General features: G+C 40.5%; 1 protein-coding gene across 2 annotated transcripts in view; it reads right to left on the reverse strand.

Annotated features, from left to right (window-relative positions):
- Positions 1-734: 734 nt before the first annotated feature.
- UBASH3A (ubiquitin associated and SH3 domain containing A) overlaps positions 735-22098 on the reverse strand; it is a 33322-nt gene continuing 11958 nt past the window's right edge. Inside the window, exons 7-14 of one of the 2 annotated variants that reach the window (XM_067545329.1) lie at positions 13245-13371; positions 11720-11828; positions 10433-10555; positions 9260-9352; positions 8001-8145; positions 4089-4195; positions 3471-3580; positions 735-1873 (exon numbers count right to left, since the gene is read on the reverse strand). In XM_067545329.1, the coding sequence (XP_067401430.1) occupies positions 1736-1873; positions 3471-3580; positions 4089-4195; positions 8001-8145; positions 9260-9352; positions 10433-10555; positions 11720-11828; positions 13245-13371 (952 nt within the window). In that variant the 3' untranslated portion in view covers positions 735-1735. The remainder of the gene's footprint in view (positions 1874-3470; positions 3581-4088; positions 4196-8000; positions 8146-9259; positions 9353-10432; positions 10556-11719; positions 11829-13244; positions 13372-22098) is intronic. The other variant, XM_067545330.1, reaches the window with a different exon arrangement.

Raw genomic sequence — 22098 nt, forward strand, 5'->3', positions numbered from 1 at the left:
GGTGCATTGGATGTAATTTTACAATGACAATGCAATGACATTTTAAAATAAATAAATACATAAATAAAAACAGCTTCCTCAAAACCAGAAAGTCAAAATGAACCATCCAATGATTGACACTAGCCCACACACACCCACAACGCTTATCACAGTGAAAATCTAGTCCTACGTATATAAAATATTTTTCTGTCCCTTTAATGACCACTCTGACTGTTATCATCTAATTTCAGCAGGCTGGTTGGCACCTATCTTTGCAATGATCTCTTTGAATTTTTCACACATCTCTGTCTCACCAGAAGCCTGAATAAAAAGACAGGCTTTGCAGCACACTCAGAAAGTCAATGGAGACAATGTTAAGGCTTTGTGAGATATAAGGAAGCAATAGAGCTGTGCAAACAACGGATGTTTTGGTTTGGTGGTTGAACCATTAAAAAATGTTTTGGATCAACCAAACCATTTTTTTTGGTTTCCAACTTTTTTGACAATTTTAATTAAAAAAAATAATAAAATTGAAGTAAATGTTTTTTGAAAAAGTTGTTTCAAATTGAAAAGTTTTGTTTAAAAAATGTCAAAACAAAATAGTGTTTTTTCCAAAATTATTTTTAGTTTTTTCAACCAAAACAGTTTACTGAATTCAACACAAATTAGCAAAACGTTTCAATTGATGCAAATCTGTATTTTTTGGAGGAAAAATGTTTAGTTGAAAAATTTTGCTCGACTCTAGGAAGAAACAGAAAATGAACCATGTCTAAGAGTGACAAATAAAACTATATCAGACAACATAAGAGAAATAGGCACCTAATTTATTTCTCATTGAAACAAAATCTCCCATTTTCACATGGAATAGTCCGGGCATTATGAAGAGGATAGTTTAAAGAGGAAATATGAACCTTTTGAAGAAGAGTGTTTGGCACAGTTTGGGTCTGTATCCCTTTAAACAAACAAGTAATTGATAGAAATGGTGTACATGACTGTGGGTAATCAATAAACTTGTTATCGTCATATGTAAAACCATAAGAAACAAAGCTGTGCAATTCTGTCACATGACAGCCATCTCAGGAAACCTTCAGCAGATAGAATTGCCCACAACATGGGCTTATCACCAGTACAACAAAGTATTGTACAATCTTTTCTAGCAACCATAAGGCAATACATTCAGTTTTCTTCAACATTTTCTGCAAGTAATTTATTGACAATGGCACGATATTTGCATTGTTAGAGTCTCGGTGGAAAATCTTCTGTGATGGAATCCGACTGTGCATCAGAAGAAAATAAATAGTCTGTATGATACACTATCTCCACTCATACTCTGGATGAAATAAAAGCAATCAATAAGAAAACAAAATGTCTAATTCTTTATGATTGTATTTTGTTCTTGAAGATATAACCAGACGTTTTCATGAGTGCATCAAGCAACAAGGCTTATAGTCAGTTATATATTTTAAACCTTACAGATGTTAATCTAAATAAAGAGCTTTGAAAGTTCATTCTTCTGCACTGGATGAATTATCATTAGTTTATATGTCATTTAGTAGGTTCTTTCTTCTGAGTCATTGTAACAAAAACAGAACTCAGGCACAAAAACTCTAAAAGTGCCTTCTGTGCATTGATGATTCGTACTAATAATAAAGGATAATTTCCCCAAGTTCTAAATATTTTATACAGACCACTGGCCAGGAGGAAGAATATTTGTCTTTTCTTCTTTTTTGAAATATATCATGAATGAGTATAACTTCTAACTGTCCAGTAAGCCATTTTTCCAATTAAATGCTGCATTTGATCCATGGGTTAACGTCTTAACTGGTGGGTTAATCATCTGCCATCTATTTTCCTCTTTAATCTCTTCACAGAAACACATACCTAGTGAAGGTATCTGAAAAAAACAGAGAGATTTCAACAGGACTTTAGATTAGAACTTTCCTAACGACACTGGAAATGGGGAATACATACCATATAGATTGAAAACACAGTGTATTTAAATAGTTCTAATTGTGAAACACGAGTGTGTACCTTGAGACCATTTTAGGAATTCAGATCAAGATATTCTCCCACTTGATCTAAAATGAATTGGTAGCATAAGGGAGTCCTATGTGTTGGTCATTAGTGGAGCTTGTGTCAACACTACAAGCTCTTCCAGGGATCTGATGATCAAGCTGGGTTCTTTCTATCTCTTGTATCATCACCAATAATAAATACACTGCTAACCAAATTCTCTCCTTCCTAACTCCCGTGTAAGGGAAAATTTGTCTTACAGAATCTTTATTGCTGGTGATTATATACCAACCAGAAAGAACACAGCTTGGTCTTCAGATCCCAGGATGAGCTGGCAACACAGACACCTGTTTTTTCATAAACTGAGCAAATATGATTTGGACTCACTAAGACACTAAATGTGGCACCCCACTGTACTGCTTTACAGAATGACTTTTCAAAATAGAGCTGTGTTTTCATGACGTAGGCCACACAATACCTTGGGGGATGTAGAGGGGACACAGTTATCCATGTTACTGATAGAGAAACTCAGGCACAGAGGGGGAGTGTGATGGGGTGTACAAACCCCACACTGGGCAACAAGGGGTTAAGGAATTATTTTGGGTCCAGCTAGCCCTGCCCCACCACATCTTCAGCACATGCTCTGTTTGGTGGAGGAATTAAAAGACAGGGGAACTGCTCATTTGGTGGCAGACCTGGAAGAGAGCAGATCTGCAACCCATGGCTCCAGCCGCACAGAGCAGAGAGAAGGCTGAAATCTCTAGGATAATGCCCCAAAGGGCCCTCCATGAGGGAAGGAAGGACCCACCCCAGAAACAGAGAAGGAAGCATTCCCCTCTCCCCTGCATATGTACCCTGGACATTGGTAATCCCTTTTTACTTTCTTGGTGTGGACTATCCCAGAAGGGGAAAGCCTTGGACGGAGTTGGCCTGGGAGTGGTGATGCGAGGAAGTAGCCTGGAAGAGCAGCCTTAAGCAGCTTCAGTTGCCAGATCACTGGTAACCCCAAAGAGCTCTGGGTTGGAGCTTGGTGGAGTGGGAGGGCTCGGGCTCCCCTACCAACATTCCCCTGCTGGTCACAGGCTGTAACCCTGACCACTAGGCAACACTTCCTGACCAACCCCCGGGTGAGGACAGTTACAGGGATATTGTCAAAGGTACACCTGCTGGTTAAGTATGTACTTCCCTGTAACTTTCAATGGGAATTTGGTGCCCTGTGTGCCTTTGAAAATCTTCACCAGAGAGATCATGCCATGCCTATGGTCACACGGCAGTTCACTAGTAGAACTCACGTCTCTTGTGGGCCAATTGTGTGTTCGAACTACTGAACGAAGCTCCCTCCAGAATCAGAGAATAACTCTTGTTAGTGAGCGGTTGACAAAACAAACACATAGCCTACTGCTTGAGTAGGTTCCTTATTGAAAATATACCAAGGAGAAAATGGGGAGCAAGAGCTTCCTGCTGGAAAAACTTCTTACCTTTCTAACCAACTGGGAAAAATCATTGCTGTCTCTAGCTTGGAGCCCTAGTACAGGTCGAGTGAAGGAATCCAGGGATGAGCCATGACCCACCATCAGAATGATACCTGCTACATCAAAATAATTGAAGGAAGGAAGGAAGAAAGCTGTAACTTTGCAATTCACTGTGTTTTGGTTATGCTTATTAGCTGTTTTTGTGGTGTTCATCTTTGCAGAGCTGTGTGATATATTGACTGGGCAGGTGTAGCTAGGTGTAGCTGTTATGAAACGTTTGGTATGTTACACGCACTTGAGCTAGAGAGAGCAAGTATTTGCTGGGGGGAAAATTAAGCTAGAAAAGAAAAGTTGCATTACATCATCAAGTCACATCCTGACAAACTAAGACCCAGCATATAATATGATTTAGCAATGGAATATTTTACAGCCTTATGTTTAGTCTTATTTGTATTTTATGTATTATATATATATATATTAATTTAGTATGACAAAGGCTGATGTTTAATCATCTATCTCAAATATCAACAACTGACACTAAATGTAATTCATATGGCAAAGCTCTGTTTCCCATCCAGTCAAAGAAAACATGAGGCACTGAACACGAGAATCTGAAATATTTACCGTCACTTGTACAGGTACTGACAATCTGTTTTATAACTGCAGAGCATCTGCTTACATACTCTTCATAACTCTCTGACGGCACCAGGGAGGAAACTGGGAAAGTACATCTGATAATAAAAATCATAGAGGAGTCACTCATCTAAATAACATTTGATTATGTATTGGGACATTGTCAACATTACCACACCTCAGTAAACAAACTGGTACCTATACACCATCTCTACCTGAGAGACAGCACTGATATGAAACATGGTACTTCAGCTCACACCAAACAGTATCTCTGCAAGTAGTCCCATTGAATCCAACAGAGGAACTCACAGAATAAGTCTGAAGTCCTTACTCAATTCTTACCTGTACAGAACTCCCACTGACACTGATTATATGACTGATTCCAGGATTTGCTTTAATGTCCCTTTTAAAATCCCTACCTACATCTGCTTTGACAAAACAAATTAAACAATAAAAATAAAATCCTTGTTTGCTTTTTACTTAAATAGTCTCACTGGTCTTTATAAAGATTGATTTTTAATAATATGTGGTCACTCTTAGGATTTTGTACAGCTTTTATGGTTTCTTTTTCTTATAGATGCCCCTTGCATGTAAAAGATCATTTTTAAACACTACGGGCCTGATCTTCAGCTGCTGTAAATCAGCTTATCTCCACCGAACAGCTGAGGATCTGGCCTTAAAGATGTAGGGTTCTGCTATCCAGGCTGAAGTAAATGTACAAAGGAAACTTTTTATATCCTTCATTATTTCTTCCTATAATGTCACCTCTTCTGTTAGCTGGAGACGTGCATAGCTGCATGTTGCAAATGTGCTCTGTCACATGCAATGACTGTTTTCCAGGAAACTATACCAGCTAACTTCTTTCAACCACACAGAAGATCAGAATCTAATCAGCTTATCTCACCCATTTAAAACCAGCGTGCAGAATGAACAGTGAATAAGTAGAAAGTAGATTGATGTACTGTAGGGCTATCTGTCATACTGTACAAATGACTTAATATATAAGTGAAATTCAGACTGTCATCAGAGCTTTTAAACCATGGGATCATCCCTGAATAAGAGATACAAGTACATAAATAGAGGGTTAAATGTACCTCCTTTCCTTTTATAGGGACGCATTCAACATAGTATCTAAGCACCAATTCAGAAAGCAAAGAATAAGTGGTAACTAAAAACCTGTGAGGAGTGCAGATATCTTTCAGTGTGTGATCATTGATACTAGATTATTCTGTGTATTACAGTAGTACCAAGAGGCTCCAAGCGAGATCTAAGCTCCATACTGCAGGTACTCTACAGATTGGCTATATGTGGAAGCAGTCCCTGCCGTAAGTAGCTTACAATCTACATAGCAAGAAAGACAAAGCGTGGGAGAGGAAACAGAGGTAGAGAAGTTAAGTGACTTGCCTAACAGATCAGCGGCTGATTCAGGAACAGAGCCCAGGTATCCTGACACCCACTCCATGACCCTATTCACTAGACCACTGCCTCTTAATGTCACAAAAGATTAATTTAGTTTAGACTGAATAACTCTACTGATGGGGAATGATCAGGGACCTGACCATAAGATGATCATGACTTTTACTTAAATAATCTAAATGTGAATCAGTGGATAGAGATATCTTCTTACATGACTTTGCAGAAATCTCACCACTAAGCACAGTCCTTTCAGAAAGGTTACAGACTAACTCTCCTACATGACAGCACCTCAAGGTATGGTATTATCTTCTGCAAACAGTACTAGGAGTGATATGAAACCTTGATAGTGTGTACTAATTTGGAGAGCCCACATGGTGATGGAGTATTTGAGGAATACAATATCTGTATAGTAAGGATCAGCATTACTGAGCAAGAGTCAGTGATGGAGTCAAAAAGCAAAGCATGGACCTCAATTGGCCTGCTGTAAACATAGAAAAGAAACAGGTGCAATGGCTCTTCCCAAAAGAAAGAATAGTGAGGATGCTGAAGACAGGAGGAGCCAACAGGGTTGGAGGGATGGTGTTGTAGATTACATGTATCGGGAGAATATATTAACAGTAGCTACTGGAGCCCTGTGGATTTTGACCCTGGCCATCTGGATTTTAACACTGACTTACGGCAGATGACTGGAGCTAGGAAATAAGAGTCTTTTATCAGCACACACATGGGGACAGAGAGAATAGGAATGTGAGTTGATTGCTGTATCCCTGAACGGAACTTAGAGGAAGGAGTACAGGTTTCATCAGGGAAGGGTTTGGAGAAGGCACCAAGAAGCCAGTCTGTGTGCCCATGACTAGCATGCTAGCTGCAGCTGCAGCATCTCTACAAACAATTCTCTAAATAAAGAGCCAGTTTTGTTTCAGAAACATAGAGACCTCTCATGTTATCCAGCACGCGCTACATGAAACATTTGGGGAAAGAAGCCACACTGTTTTCATTGATGTATAAAATGCATGTTTATAGTTTGTTTAGATAATTCAGTTGCTGGCTGGCTGCAGTGTTGCAACACTTTACAGTTTTCCCCTCCACCTGTTAAATGCTTTACCCATCTTCAATCATGGCCTGTCTCTGCTGTGTCTTATATCAACTGATTTTGGGGGCGGGGGATTAGTGAGTTTGTATGGAAAGTGAGAAACTAGGGAAAAGAGTAATTTCGCTGTGAATGCATTTGAATCTAGGAAAATGAAAGGGTTGGTCTATTCACTCATTCTGAAACTAAGGATTTTTTCTGTGTTAAGAAATACAGTAAAGGCACAACACTTTTTTATTTCTGTACATATGGGAAACCCCAGAGTTACCTACTTTTATTAGCTGAGTGATTTTCTGGGTTTGGCCATGTACTGCAGGTGTAATGCAGCTTGGCACTGTGAGCAAGATCAAAGGGAAGAATAGATCCAATGTCTGTTGTCATTTCCTGTTCTGCTGTGGTTTGCAAAATTCAGAATCAGCACCAAACCACAGAATTGCATCGTGGAAGGCAGGGACCAGAAAAGCAGACTTATACCGAGTGCAGTGATTATTTTTGAGCAAAACAAAAAATACCACAGAATTCAATGTAGAAATCTATTTTAATGGAACATTAATGTCCTGACAACCTATACAGTTAGAATGACAAATGCCTTGCTTTCACCTCTCTTTCCCCAACATGCTTGGGCTGCCCCTGGTTCCTACAACTCCCTGCTCCAGTGTGTGTGGGAAATGGGCACTGCCTCCCTTACACTTGCTATTTAGAAGGACTTAGTTGAAAATTGATGACTTTTTCTCACTGTTGAGAAGTTCATATGTGGAACTGTGAAAACCTTGGCAGCTATGGGATCCTGTGAGATCCTCATTCTTTACTCAGTCTCTGGTCTCACAAAACCCCCACTGGGACAAATTCTGAGGCCCTCACTCAACTTTGAGCTGTGCACCAGGGAAAGGACTTGCATCACCAAATCACAATACAATTCCTTCTTGGCTGAAATGTGACATGACAGGTGAATTTTTCACAATTAAAAAACATGGGTCATATATTTTTTAGTTAAAAGCAAGAACAAAAATATGGATGTCCATCATTAGAGTCTAAAATATTTATATGATCAACCATAGGCCTGATCTTGCAAAATTGCCATTCACTTTAATAGAACAAGATTCAGACTCTATGCACACACTCACCCACTTATCTACATGTATGAATTGTTTCCCTATCAGTATGTCACATTGCCAAATAGCAGTCAATCGTAGTTAAAAAAACCTATATATCTGCACATCCTCTTTTGGGACCACACCACATAGGCTTCATTCAGTCCCCTACTCTGTTTGTTAAAGTCAATGGCATAAATCCAGAATCATTGATTTTTGCAACAGTGGCTTGTGATATTTAAAAACTGCCCAAAACAGAAGAGGTATCAGAAATACACATGAACATACTGTACGTGCAACATTTACCTGTAACTGGTATCTATATTGTAAGTAGCCTCTGTCAGTTCTGTCAGTGCCATAAAGGAAGGAATTATTTTGCTTGCCTCCCATTTGGTCCATTCAAAGAGTCCAGGTTCTACCCTGATTTTAATTTTTTGTTCTAATTTAAGCCCTGTAATAAATAAGAAATTTTTAAAATGGAAAGGTACACTCAGAGCTTTAAGCTATGACTGCATGTGGCACCTGTTTCCCAGTAACAATTTGATTAACAAAATAAAAATAGAAGGTAAAAGAAAGAGCATTAATTACACATAATATCAATTACATGGAGTCTCAATCCTTCTAAATACCTTACTCCACCACATGCATAAACAGTACTTTGTAAAGTTCTGAAGCTAGCAACCTAAGGGGACTAGAAGAAAGTATATTATATTCTTCACTGTAAGTGTAAATTCTTAAACTATTATTATTTATGGAGTGGTTCCTCTGTGTTCTGTGGGGGTACAGAACACAATGGAGACAAGGACTCACCCTTCAGAGGTGCTACAGTGTAAATAAATATCAAGAAGAAAATTGTTTTATGCTATTTTTATATACCCTGTTGTGCAGTGGGCCTATGTGAAGCAATAAATCCAAACTTACAAACATAGTGTTAAAGAAAAATCTCCCTGTTAAAGTCTCAGTTTTACTCTGTATTCTCAGAAGGCCATACTGACTCATGTGAAATCCCAGAAGAAACTATTATCCATTGCTTTGTGATTTTAAAACAAAATTTTTGAGTGACCTATCATGTGGGCTTCTTCATTTAAAAAGACTAGTTTTTAAATAATTTGGAGGTCTCAAACCTCTTGTTTGCAAAGGCAAACTTCCAGGAGAAAGTCCTCTTTCTTTTCCAAGGTACCTGTTCCACAGCATAATGGAAAAAACTTCATTTTTGAACCAAAATCATTTGTAGAAGTGTTAGATATAAAAATTTGAGTATAGCCAATTAGTTAAATTCTACTTAATCTGAAATGCCTTTCGTCTTACATAATGTTATATTCCATTTTAATTTTATTGGACAGGATTCAATTAAATATGATTGTACTGGTACAGAGGAGAAACTCTATTACTTCTTCACATTATCACCTAGTCCTTGCTCTAGACAGAACTATGTGTCATCAGTGATTAAAGGCAAAAGTAAATATTCAAAAAGTGTTTTAGCTGCTGCACTGTCATTGGCTTAGAAGAAGATTGAATAAAAATGTCCAGTGTGGCAAAAGAACATAACCATTTTACTATCCTACCTTCTAGCACTTGTTGAGCTGTCTGAATGCAACGGAGTGCAGGTGAACAGTATATATGGCTAACTGCCTCTTGTTTCTCCAGCAGAGCTTCTCCTGCAAGGGAATGATGAATTGCTCTTTACAATCATTAGGACTACAGCAAAGTATTTTCCACAGATCTTAGTTTGAACTTTTCAATAAACTGACTTCGAATGCGCACATGGCCTCTTTTTAATTCACTTCCCACAAATGTTCTAGTGAACATGTTTACTGGCACAGATGTTTGTGGGAAGAGGAAATATTAAGTGAACACTAGAAAAACAGACACAGAAAGTAAATCTTCAATTTGTAAATGGCACTTAGAAAGTATTTGCACCACAATCTTGTTTTTAAGAGTTATGCTCAACAAAGCAGGGAACAGAAACACAGCACGTGAAACATGTATTCAGTCTGACTAACCAATACAGCTCAAATATCAAATACTCACAAGGAGCTGCTCAGACACAATCTACAGATCAAGAAGCTGCTTGTCCCTCCCCCACTCTAGCCAGCCCACAGCTGCTACAGTAACACTGTATCCATTTCAAACCAGAAGCAGAATGTAGTGTTGTAGCTCATTGCTCTAACCCTCCCCTGCCATGAGGTGGCAGGCTGGCTCTTGCATTCCATGAGCAACTGGCCCTGCTCCCCACCCAGCTGTACTGCTCCCCCATGAAAGAGCAAGGTCACTTTTTTGCTGTCCATAAAGAAAGTCTACCAGTTATGCTGATGGGAAGCATTCCTATGGTAAAATCAGACTTCTGTAATCTGTGAAAGCGCATGCTTTCTTCCACCCCCTTAAGTTCCTATTAGAATAATATCTAAAAAAAAACCCAAAACAACAAGAGTTCTGTAGTACTTTAAAGACTAACACATTTAATTTCAGCAGGCATAAGCTTTCGTGGGCTCCAGCCCACTTCCTCAGATGCAAGTGATAGAGATATACAGGAGGCAACACATATACCAGGCACCATATACATATCCAAGGGAAGTGACAACAATGGGGTAGGTGGATGAAAGCCGGGTACTTGAGGCCTAATTACAACCATTGAGTAGGAGATGATAATGGGTGATCAGAGGCAATTACTTCTTGTAATGAGATAACCACTCTAAGTCTCGATTCAGACCCAGTTTGATTAATAATATCTAGCTTACCTATAAGTCTGGACTGGAAAATACCACAGCATGATAAAGGAGGATCATCTTCAAAATGTTTGATGCCATCTTTTCGTTTTGGCAGACTGGCAGGGAAGTTCAGATCTACCCTGTAGTATTTTCCTAAAACAAAATAGAACATTTCATTCCCAAATACAAACGCAGTAGTAATGCATCCATACACATTTCTGTTATGCATGCACAATAATTTTCTTCTGCATTTTAGGTAGCCAGTTCTGAAAATCTGACTCTAAGTGTCTCCCTGGTGAAAAAAGGAGTGAGTGATTTCTTAATATTACCTTAGGGATGCCCCATTTTACATTTACCAAAGCAAACTAGGAAAACTATTGATTCTCTGTGGCCCAGTCTCATTGGATTCTGGGAAAGACAGCAAGAGGGAGAATCTTCTGACCCAATGACAAATCTCCTCTGAATTCCCAAGTAGTAGAATACAAGAGAAAACAGAGGACTGAAAACCAGGAGAAATTTGCTTTGTAGGATTCATCAGAGACATATATTCATGTCAGAGCTATGGAAACTTTTTTTACCATTGACAAAGTTATCAAAAATCAATGTTTTTGTAGCAAGAAAGAAACGGAAATAGTTCTCAGATTTTAAGGCCAGAAGTGATCGTTATGATCATCTTGTCTGATTTCCAGCATAACCCAAGAGACCATAGGCAAAACAAAATGTCTCCCCAACCCTCATCCCCAAATGTGTATATATAAAACTTTTTTCACATCAGAATCACACTTTGAAGGCCAAAAATACGTCAAACTTGACTTTCCACCAAAGCCAGTGATAACATTTTGTCATTTCCCCACAAAATCTCATTGTTTGCTTCAGTTATCCTTCAGCATTGTAATGTTGAAAAGCAATGTCTATCTGTGCAAAAAGGGGAAATTTGGCCATTGATCAATATTGTAAATTTCTGAAAATGCTGGTGAAAAATTCACATTTTGCACATCAACTCATGAGACAAAAATGTAGAGTTTCACACAGTTCTATTTGTACTACATAGGATTACTATATACGAAGTACAGTGACTAACAGAGTATACATTGACTGTGCATATCTCAAATATAGCTTTGAATGTATGATACTACTAGGCATTCTGCTATGAAGGGTATTTCTGAATAGCTGCTTTCTTCAGCACTAAAGTTTCAGTCTGGTTTACAGACATTTACAAGTAGTAACTTAGTCTTTATGCATCACTGCCATCATGATACAATATTTTCTTTTGAGTCTGGTTTAGCCAAGGACCAGTCCTCCCATTCTTTTACTTACCATCTGCAGTTAAGCATTGCTGAATCCAGGACTTCCCAAAAACCTGATCCACTCTTTCCCCATGACGCATCACCAACAAGCCTCTTCTGAGAGCAACAGTCTGAGAAAGCTGGATGAAGTGATACATTTACATTTTAGTATTTATTAATTTTATCACAGTAGCGCCTAGAACCTGCAACTGAGATCTGGCCTCCATTGTTTGATGTACTGTACACCAATACTAAGGGACAGTCTCTTCCCTGAAAGGCTTACAGTCATTTGAATAAACTAGACCGACAAAGGGTGGGAAGAAGGAAGTATTGTTATTCCCATTTTACAGATGAGATCCTAGACATATCCTAGACAGCGATAGAAGGCCTCATCCAAAATCCACTGAAATCAATGGAAAGAGGGCTGTGACTTAGGTGTCTATAGATTAGGCTATAAAACAGTGTTCACACAAAGAAAAAGGTGTGTTAACTAACCCATGTTAAAATCCTAGCTCAGACAAGGCAAGCTGATCGAGGAGAATTGGAATCCTTATAATATGGACAGATTTTGCTTTCAAATTCAGGCCCTATGCCACCAGCACTCCTAGCTATCTTCGTGATACCACTAACTTCCTGAGAAAACTACAATCCATCGGTGATCTCCCAGAAAATACCATCCTAGCCACTATGAATATAGAAGCTCTCTACACCAACATTCCACACAAAGATGGACTTGAAGCCATCAAGAACATTTTCCCTGATGATGATATGTCATACCTGACAGCTGAACTTTGTGACTTTGTCCTGACTCACAACTACTTCAGATTTGGAGCCAATCTATACCTCCAAGTCAGTGGCACAGCTATGGGCACCCGCATGGCCCCACAGTATGCCAACATTTTTATGGCTAACCTAGAACAACGCTTCCTCAAAATTCGTCCCCAAACACCTCTTCTTTACCTATGCTACATTGGTGACATTTTCATCATCTGGACCCACGGGAAAGAGTCCCTCGAAGAATTTCACTGGGATTTCAATAATTTCCATCCCACTATCAACCTCAGCCTGGACCAGTCCACACAAGAAATCCACTTCCTGGACACTACAATAAAAATAAAGGATGGTCACATTAATACCACCCTATACCGAAAACCAACTGACTGCAATACCGCAATGGAGCTTTCACCCTGGACACATTACATGATCCATTGTCTACAGCCAAGCCTTAAGATACAACTGGATTTGCTCCGATCCCTCAGACAGAGACAAAGACCTACAGGATCTCTATGAAACATTCTTAAATCTACAATACCCACCTGGAGAAGTGAAGAAACTAATTGACAGAGCCAGACGTATTTGAAAATACGTATTTTTTTCATTTCCCTTGCTATTTTTTACTGGCATAAGAAAAGGGTCATTAAGAAATGTAAAATCAATTTACAGAAAATATTGAGATGAAACTAAAGAGTGATATTAAAGGATCATTTAAAAATGTATTTGTATTAGCATTGATATTTATGCACCTGTCAAAGAATAAAAAAATGAAGAATTATTACCTGGAAAGCAAGCATTTTGGTTACGCTCTTTGTCATTATTGCATTATGGACTTCACCATTCAGTTTAGGGATAGGTTCATTTTCATTCTTGGGGAGCAGTCCTGAAGCTGGAGTGAAAGTGTATTCTCTGTGGGAAAAGTAGAAGCAACAGACAGACACACATGGAGAGATGGGATTTTTAAGGCCTGATCTTGTATCCAGGGAAATCAAAGACAAGATTCCCATTCACTTCAGTAGGAGCAGAGCCATAAAGAATTTTGATGTGCTTCACCAAATTGCATCTGACAAAGTCTGATCCCACAGCACTAGTCTAAGTGACAGTCTATTGCTAGAGTTTGGTTAATAAATAATGTTGCCCCTTTTGACCTGCGTGGCTAGTCAAAGTTTGGGGCCCTGGAAATGTTCCAGGGAAGCAGAAATTGATGGAATCTGGTATTTTCTTTGATGCCGTCTTGCTTATGTACAAGAAATGTACGAAGTCCTGCTTCTCTGACTGCAGGAGAAACCAACAATAAAAGGGCAGTTTTTAGTTTATAGCCCCTAGCCTCTTTAGCCAACAGAACCAAAAGGTCTCTCTCTGGCTTTTTCCAGAATCACACTGCACTCATTGACTCTTGCTTGGCTTTCTTGCTTTGCCTCTGCCTCCTTTCCTGTTCTGTCTGTTTTGAGTTTCTGTGTTTTTTGCCTCCTCTCTCACACACACACAAAACACCATACTCAGCAACCTCTCTCTGCTCACTCAGTCCAAACTCCTGAGTGGGTTCAAAATTCTCATTTGTCTTGGGTGGGGGGCGTCTGATTAACTCATCCTGACAGTTAAGTGAATTGAAGGGGGCATTCACACCCAATGTCAAAGAGGTTGGTGATTGATGCAGTCACCAGTACTGCTCAGCATAACCCTCCCCCGGTTTTAACTCTGCCTGCCCATCATTCTGATGGTACCCCAAAATAAAATGACGACGTCCTGTATGACTGATGCCAAACAGAAAGCAAATAAACAGGTTAGCAAACTAAAAATGATAGCTGGTTAACTATCTACATATGTTTGGTGTCTTTCTGTCAAGATGTTTTCACATCACCAACCCAAATTGATTTTAATTCCACCCAAACGCCTCTGGGATTTTTTACTCCCTGACTGATTTTCCTTCAGCCAACTGGGGAATGACTATTGTTTCTGTGGAATTTGCTGGCTGAAGCAGACCTTGCCCATTCGGTGTGAAAGGGGGTTGTGGGATTGACCTCTGTAACAACTTTTCCAGGTCGTGTCTACACAACGGCACTACACCAGCACAGCTACGGTGCTGTAGCTACGCCACTGTAGCACTGTAGTGCAGATGCTTCCTGCAGCAACAGATTGGGTTTTTCCATTGCTGTAGGAACTCCACCCCCCTGAGCAATAGTAGCTAGGTCAATGGAAGCTTTCTTCTGTTGACCTACCAGCAGCTAAACCAGGAGTTAGGTTAGCATAGATACAATGCTTGGTGGTGTGCAGACCAGGCCCCAGCCTCAACTTCCACAAATACATTCTCAGATTCAAAAGGGGGGGAGGGGGGAGGAGGCAGCCAAACTGAAATTCTCTCCCCCAAAATTGTAAGCTCTAGGATCGGTGTCCAATAGGAAAAGAGTTTTGAAATATGGATAGGCCAAGACGGGGGCAGTCCCAAGAGCCTTTTTCAATTCTGCAAATGCTAAAGCACACCCTGATGTCCACTGAAAGGGTTCTCTTTTTTTTTTTTTTTTTTTTTTAAACTATTTGCTGCTTGTCAGAAACACTGAGCAAGCCAACAGGGATCCGTCCTTGTTGCAGATCCACAGGTGCTTTAGCAGCAAAGATTCCCCCCCCCAAGATCCTGGGTCTTAGCCACTCTCTCTTTCCCGTGCTGCAAAGCCACCACAGTGTGATGCTGATAGAATGGTTTCTGTCCCCAGGGGCAGGCCAATTTGTTCATTGCAAACAAACTTCCACAGACTGAATTTGTGAGGGTATGTCTACACTGCCTGCTCCTTGGGGATCAATGCAGCGGGATCGATTGAGCAGGTCGTAGAGATCCTCTCAGTTGATCCCAGAAGTGCTTCCTGGTCGACGCCATTAATCCACCTCCCCGAAAGCAGTAAGGCTGTGTTGACTGGAGGGCGTCTCCCGTCGATGTAGCGCATTGAAAACACCGTGGTACGGGACAGCTTGCGTATCTCCCGTCGACTGCTGGCAGCAGTGTAGATCAAGCCTAAGACTCCTTTCCTAGCACTGATTACACAGTTATTAGCCATAATCAAATCCAAGTCAATTATTAGCTCATCCACTATTTCAGCCACCCAGACTTCTGGCTCTAATTCCAGAGGTCCAGTCTTCAAACCCAGTTTTCCCAATTTTTGGATGGGTTTCATTGCCTCAGTCACTGTCTCTATTTGAGACGAACTAGGGGGTTCAGTGATGGATCCCCTATTCCCTAATTTTTTTTAACATGTCTGGTTTAATCACTATTATATTTGAGCCACTGTCAATCACCACTGTGCATTTTAGAGATCCTATTACACACTCAATAGCCAAAGCCCCATCGTTGTTCAATGGCACAGATTGAAACAAAACCTGTGGGGCTGATGCTTGTACCTCCACCATTTCCTGAATTGAAAGGCTGTCACTACACGCTGGTGACAGTCTGTCATGGCGTGCCTTAAATTTCTAGCAATCTTTCTTTCTGTGGCCTTTTTTTGTCATAATCTCAGCATTTAACTAAATTGTTTCCTTTAATTTTTGCATTATTGCCAATTTCTCTTCTTTTAGGGACAAAATTTAACAATTTTTCTTATCATTCAATAAGATCATGAACCAGATTAGAATCCCTTCTTTCATCTTCCATCTTCCTCACTATCAGCTGTTTCCTCTATTGGTGCAATGTTGCAAAGAAAGATTCAAGTTCTGTGGAAAATTCCACAGCCTCTGAGTGTCTTTGATCTCCTTTCACTATTTTGATCTGCAAGTCCAACTTCAGCTGAGCGTCTATACATTGGTTCATCGCGAACGTATCTTGTATGGCCTCATTGCTCTCTGGGTCTGCCAGGAGCACAAGCCTCTAAAAGATGGGTTTTTTTTCTTTCCCTCTCTTTCTAGATCTTATCTGTGTTCTGGCCAGCTCAGATTGATAGCTATCTCCGAACTGCATGACAAGTGCTTGTACCAGGTCTGGATAACTTTGTCTTTTTTTCTGCAGGTAAGTTCTCCAGCGTTTTCAGAGCTGGGCCACCCACACTGGCTGCTAGTAACCCCCCTTTTCTGTCCATCTGCCCAGCCATTGATTTGAGCTATAATGTTGAACTGAGGCATATAAGCCTCTAAGGGAATTTTTCCCTCCCTTTTGCATTATTTGACCTGGAACAGCCCAAACTCTCCCCTCTGGGCCTCTGTGGATTACAAACAGGGTAGAAATCTATTGTAAAGATCCGGTCCTACCCAAGTCCTCTGGCTGGTTCAATTCCTCATCCAGGTGGGTGGCTGCCTGCCACTGTGGCACTTAGATTTCCTCTGGAGCTGAATTTTCAACTCCTTAAATCCTTGCTGCAACACATCTCAGTCAGCAAGTTCCAAATTGGCCAAAGCCTGTTTGATCTCCACTATTTTGTGGCAAAACTTCTGGCCTATGACAATGAGATTGTTAGTCATCTCATCAATCCATTTTTACCATTCCAGCCTAAGCATGTTTCCCAATCTCTCTGGGCACTTGTAATGGCTCTCCCAACAAGGATATCATCTCAGCCTGATGCAAGTTTTCTCCGAGCACTTTCTAGATCTTGTTTTTGATCTTGTCTTAATTCCTTTTGTGAAGTCTCCAGCTCCTGTTTTAGGCCTTGTTTTAATTCCTAGTAGCCACTTCTGATTTCTGTAGGTATCCCCATTATTTGTTCCATCTTGGTTCCACAGGAATACAACAATCTGTATCACTGGAAACTGGATCCTACTATTAACAGTATTGTCCCTTTTTGACTCATGTGACTAGTCAAAATTCAGGGCCTAGAAGATTAGTGTTAGTTATAATAATAGGGCCCAGATTTTCCTGGATGTGATAGCTGACAGAGTAAAATAGTTGCTGAACCAACAAGAGGGGATGCCATTTTAGATTTGCTATTGGTGAGTTGTGAGGATATCGTAGAAGAACTGGTTGTAGGGGACAACCATGGTTCGAGCGACAATGAGCTAATTCAGTTCAAACTAAATGGAAGGATACACAGAAATAGATCTGTGACTGGGGTCTTTGATTTCAAAAGGGCTAACTTAAAAAAATTAAGGGAATTAGTTGAGGAAGTGGACTGGACTGAAGAACTTTTGGATCTGAAGGCGGAGGAGGCTTGGAATTACTTCAAGTCAAAGTTGCAGGAACTATCTGAAGCCTGCATCCCAAGGAAAGGGAAAAAATTCATAGGCAAGAGTTGTAGACCAAGCTGGATGAGCAAGGATCTCAGACAGGTGATTAAGAGAAAGCAGAAAGCCTACAAAGAGTGGAAGATGGGAGGGATCAACAAGGAAAGCTACCTCTTGGCGGTCAGAACATGTAGAGATAAAGTGAGAAATGCCAAAAACCAAGTAGAGTTGGACCTTGCAAAAGGAATTAAAACAAACAGTAAAAGATTCTATGGCCATATAAATAGGAAGAAAACAGAGAAAGAAGAAGTGGGACTGCTAAGCACTGAAGATGAGGTGAAGGTTAAGGATAATCTAGGCATGGCCCAATATCTAAACAAATACTTTGCCTCAGTTTTTAATGAGGTTAATGAAGAGTTTAGGAATAGTGGGAGGGGGGCTAATGGATTTGAGGATATGGAGGTGGAAATTACCACATCCGAAGTAGAAGCCAAACTCGGACTGCTTAATGGGACTAAATCAGAGGGCCCATCCAAGGATATTAAAGGAAATGGCATGTGAAATTGCAAGCCCATTAGCAAGGATTTTTAATGAATCTGTAAACTCTGGGGCTGTACCGTATGACTGGAGAATTGCTAAAATAGTTCCTATTTTTAAGAAAGGGAAAAAAAGCAATCGGGGTAATTACAGGCCTGTTAGTTTGACCTCAGTAGTATGGAAGATGTTGGAAACATTTTTGAAAGAGAAAGTAGTTAAGGACATTGAGGTTAACGGTAATTGGGACAAAATGCAACATGGCTTTACAAAAGGTAGATCATGCCAGACCAACCTGATCTCCTTTTTTGAGAAGGTAATAGATTTTTTTAAACAAAGGGAATGCAGTGGATCTAATTTACCTAGATTTCAATAAGGCATTTGATACGGTTCCAAATAGGGAATTATTAGTTAAATTGAAAAAGATGGGGATTAATATGAAAATTGGAAGGTGGATAAGGAACTGGTTAAAGGGGAGACTACAACGGATCATACTGTTCACAAAGGTGAACTGTCAGGCTGGAAGGAGGTTACTAGTGGAGTTCCTCAGGGATCGTTCTTGGGACCAATCTTATTTAACCTTTTTATTACCGACCTTGGCACAGAAAGTGGGAGTGTGCTAATAAAATTTGCAGATGATACAAAGTTGGGAGGTATTGCTAATACAAAGAAAAACTGGGATATCATACAACGAGATCTGGATGATCTTGTAAACTGGAGTAATAGAAATCGGATGAAATTTAATAGTGGAAAGTGCAAAATCATGCACTTAGGGACTAATAACAAGAACCTTTGCTATAAGCTGGGGACGCATCAGTTGGAAGTGACAGAGGAAGGGAACGACCTTGGCGTATTGGTTAATCACAGGATGACTATATGCCGCCAACGTGGTGTGACTGTGAAAAAAGCTAATGTGGTCCTAAGATGCATCAGGCGAGGTATTTCCAGTAGATATAGGGCGGTGTTAGTACCATTGTCCAAGGCGTTGGTCAGACCTCATCTGGAATACTGTGTGCAGTTCTGGTCTACCATATTTAAGAAAAATGAATTCAAACTGAAACAGGTGCCAAGAAAGGCTACTAATATGATCCAAGGAATGGAAACTTGCCTTATGAGAGGAGACTCAAAGAGCTTGGCTTGTTTAGCATAACCAAAAGAAGGCTATGGGGAGATATGATTGCTCTCTATAAATATGTCAGAGGGATAAATACCAGGGAGGGAGAGGAGTTATTTAAGTTCAGCACCAATGTGGACAGAAGAACAAATGGATATAAACTGGCCATCAGGAAGTTTAGACTTGAAATTAGATGAAGATTTCTAACCATCAGGGGAGTGAAGTTCTGGGACAGCCTTCCAAGGGGAGCAGTGGGGGCAAGAAACCTTGTTGGCTTCAAGACTGAGCTTGATAAATTTATGGAAGGGATGGTATGATAGGACAGCCTAATTTGGCAATAGACTGATCTTAGGTTACTAGCGGTAAATATGTCCAATGGCCTGTGAAGGGATGTTAGATGGGGTGGGTTCTGAGTTACTATGGAGAATTCTTTCTGGGTGTCTGGCTGGTGAGTCTTGCCCACACGCTCAGGGTTTAACTGATCGCCATATTTGGGGTCAGGAAGGAATTTTCCCCCAGGGCAGATTGGTATAAGCCCTTGGGTTTTTTCGCCTTCCTCTGTAGCATGAGGCACAGGTCACTTGCTGGTGGATTCTCTGTATCTTCAAGTCTTTAAATCATTATTTGAGGAGTTCAATAATTCAGTCATAGGTTAGAGGTCTATTACAGAAGTGAGTGGCTGAAGTTCTGTGGCTTGTGTTGTGCAGGAGGTCAGACTAGGTTATCATAATGGTCCCTTCTGACCTTAGAATCTAGGAGTCTATGTTCTAGTTGGAAGCAGAAATTGATAGAGTCTAGGATTTTCTTTGATTCCGTCTTGTTTATGTACAAAGAATGTACAAAAGTCCCGCTTCTCTGAATGCAAGAGAAACCAGGAACAAAAGGAGCTGTTCTTTAGTTTACATCCCCAAGCCTCTTTAGCCAACAGACTCAAAAGCTGTCTTTGTCCTGGGTCACACTGTACTCGCTGGCTGCTACTTGGCTTTCTTGCTTTTTGCCTCTGCTTCTCTCTCTGTTGTGTCTCTTCTCCCTCTCCTCACACATACAAACACAAACAATACTTAGGAAGCCCCTTCTGCCTTCTCAGTCCAAACTCCTGGGAAGCTTCACAACCCATTTGTCTTTGGCCTGGTCTACACTGAAAAATTAGATGCACTTAGCTATGTCCCTCAGGGCTGTGAAAAATTTTGCACCCTGAGGAACACAGTAAGTTTGAATTAACCCGCCCATGTAGATGTTGCTAGGTCAGTGGAAGAATTCCTCCATTGACCTAGCTACCACTTCTCAGAGAGGTGGATTAACTACGTCAGTGGGAAAAACCCTTCTGTCAACATATGAAGCATCTTCTTATGGTGCTACAGTGGCATAGATGCAGTGCTGTATCTGTGCCATTGTAGATACTGTAATATAGACATGGTCTACATTGGGGGACTTCTCATTAACTCATCTGGACGGCTTTGTTAATAGAAGGGCGTTCATAACCAGTCTCAAAGATGCAGTCACTAGTACCTCTCAGCATAGCAATAATAATACTGTCATACCATATGCATTCCACATGTCCGCCTCTGTAATCTTGTGAACTGCCATATGGGGGGTGGGAAGGCGGCACATTCTGCACCTCCTCAAGTCAATGAGAAAACTTCCACTGACTTCAGTAGTGGATCAGGCTCTATATGGTTTTAAGGCTCACCCCAATATTCAGCCTAACATGACAATTTTGCACCATGGAAGGGATGGGATAATGTGCCAACCAAGAAGATTTCAAAAGATGCACTTTCACGCTTTTCTAATAATTGAAATCCCCAAAACATACATGTTTTTAAAAATCTGCCTCCTTTAATAAATAGGCCACCAGACTATGCAATGATCTGCTGATGTGGGAGGTATGTGTATATTTTTAGCTGCAGTCTCAGTACAAAGAATGAGTGCTTGAAAGAAAATCTGACTAACAAATTACAGTAAAGCCAACTCCTGAAATTGATCACTCTGGGGCTTTTAGTACACTCTAGCAGTGCCCACACAGGGCAATACTGCATAGCAAGCTAGTGTACTGTAGATTCACACCCTGGCTTGCTGTACAGTAACTCGCCATATAGGCAAGTGCTAAGCTGCACCGCCTCTGGGATAGCTTCACGAAGATTGTGCTTCAAAGACACCTATCTAACACAAAAGTCTCCTCCCGCTTCCTCCTTGCTTCTGGAGAGCAGTAATTTACTGCTGGGCTACATCAGCGCCAAATTACTACAGCGCACGTCCCCCACATGCTGGCTCAGCTGCTTGGCCATTGAGTGAAGTGTGGTGGAGCTGAAGTTTCACCCCTCCCTCACCTACCCACTCCTGGTCTGGAGACGTGGGTGAATAGACCTGCTACTTTTACATGGTCTGATCCAAGGACTGTGTAGTTCCAAGAGGGACATAAGTGGGTTCTTAGTCCATGGGTCTGCGTCCTGTTCCAAAGTATTTTATACACTTACCATACCATGCTGTTCCTGATCTAGGAATTGTCCCATGTAATATTAAACAATATTAAGTGATGGTAAAGAGAGTGCATAAACCTTCTGAAATGTGTCAAACAGGAAATTACACACAGTTAGCTCCCTCTCTTCAAGAATATGGCAAGGACTGGTTTGCAGCTTTTTGTGTAGAAAGCTAAGTTCTTATCTATATATACCATCTGCAGAGCTTGCAACTACAGAGAAAAGTTTAGCAGAGAGACAGACGACTTTGAAATGAGGTAAAATCAACAAGATCAAGGTGGCACCTACGTGGGGAGGCAGCCTCCATCTTCCCTCATTTCTTATTATCACTGTAACCTCTAAAAATGAAGAAGAGGAAAGAAGAAACAATAAAAA

This window comes from Emydura macquarii, unplaced genomic scaffold, assembly GCF_026122565.2.
Source record: "Emydura macquarii macquarii isolate MOO-44397 ecotype Brisbane River unplaced genomic scaffold, CSIRO-AGI_Emac_v2 contig_1043, whole genome shotgun sequence".
NCBI classification, from domain to species: Eukaryota; Metazoa; Chordata; order Testudines; family Chelidae; genus Emydura; species Emydura macquarii.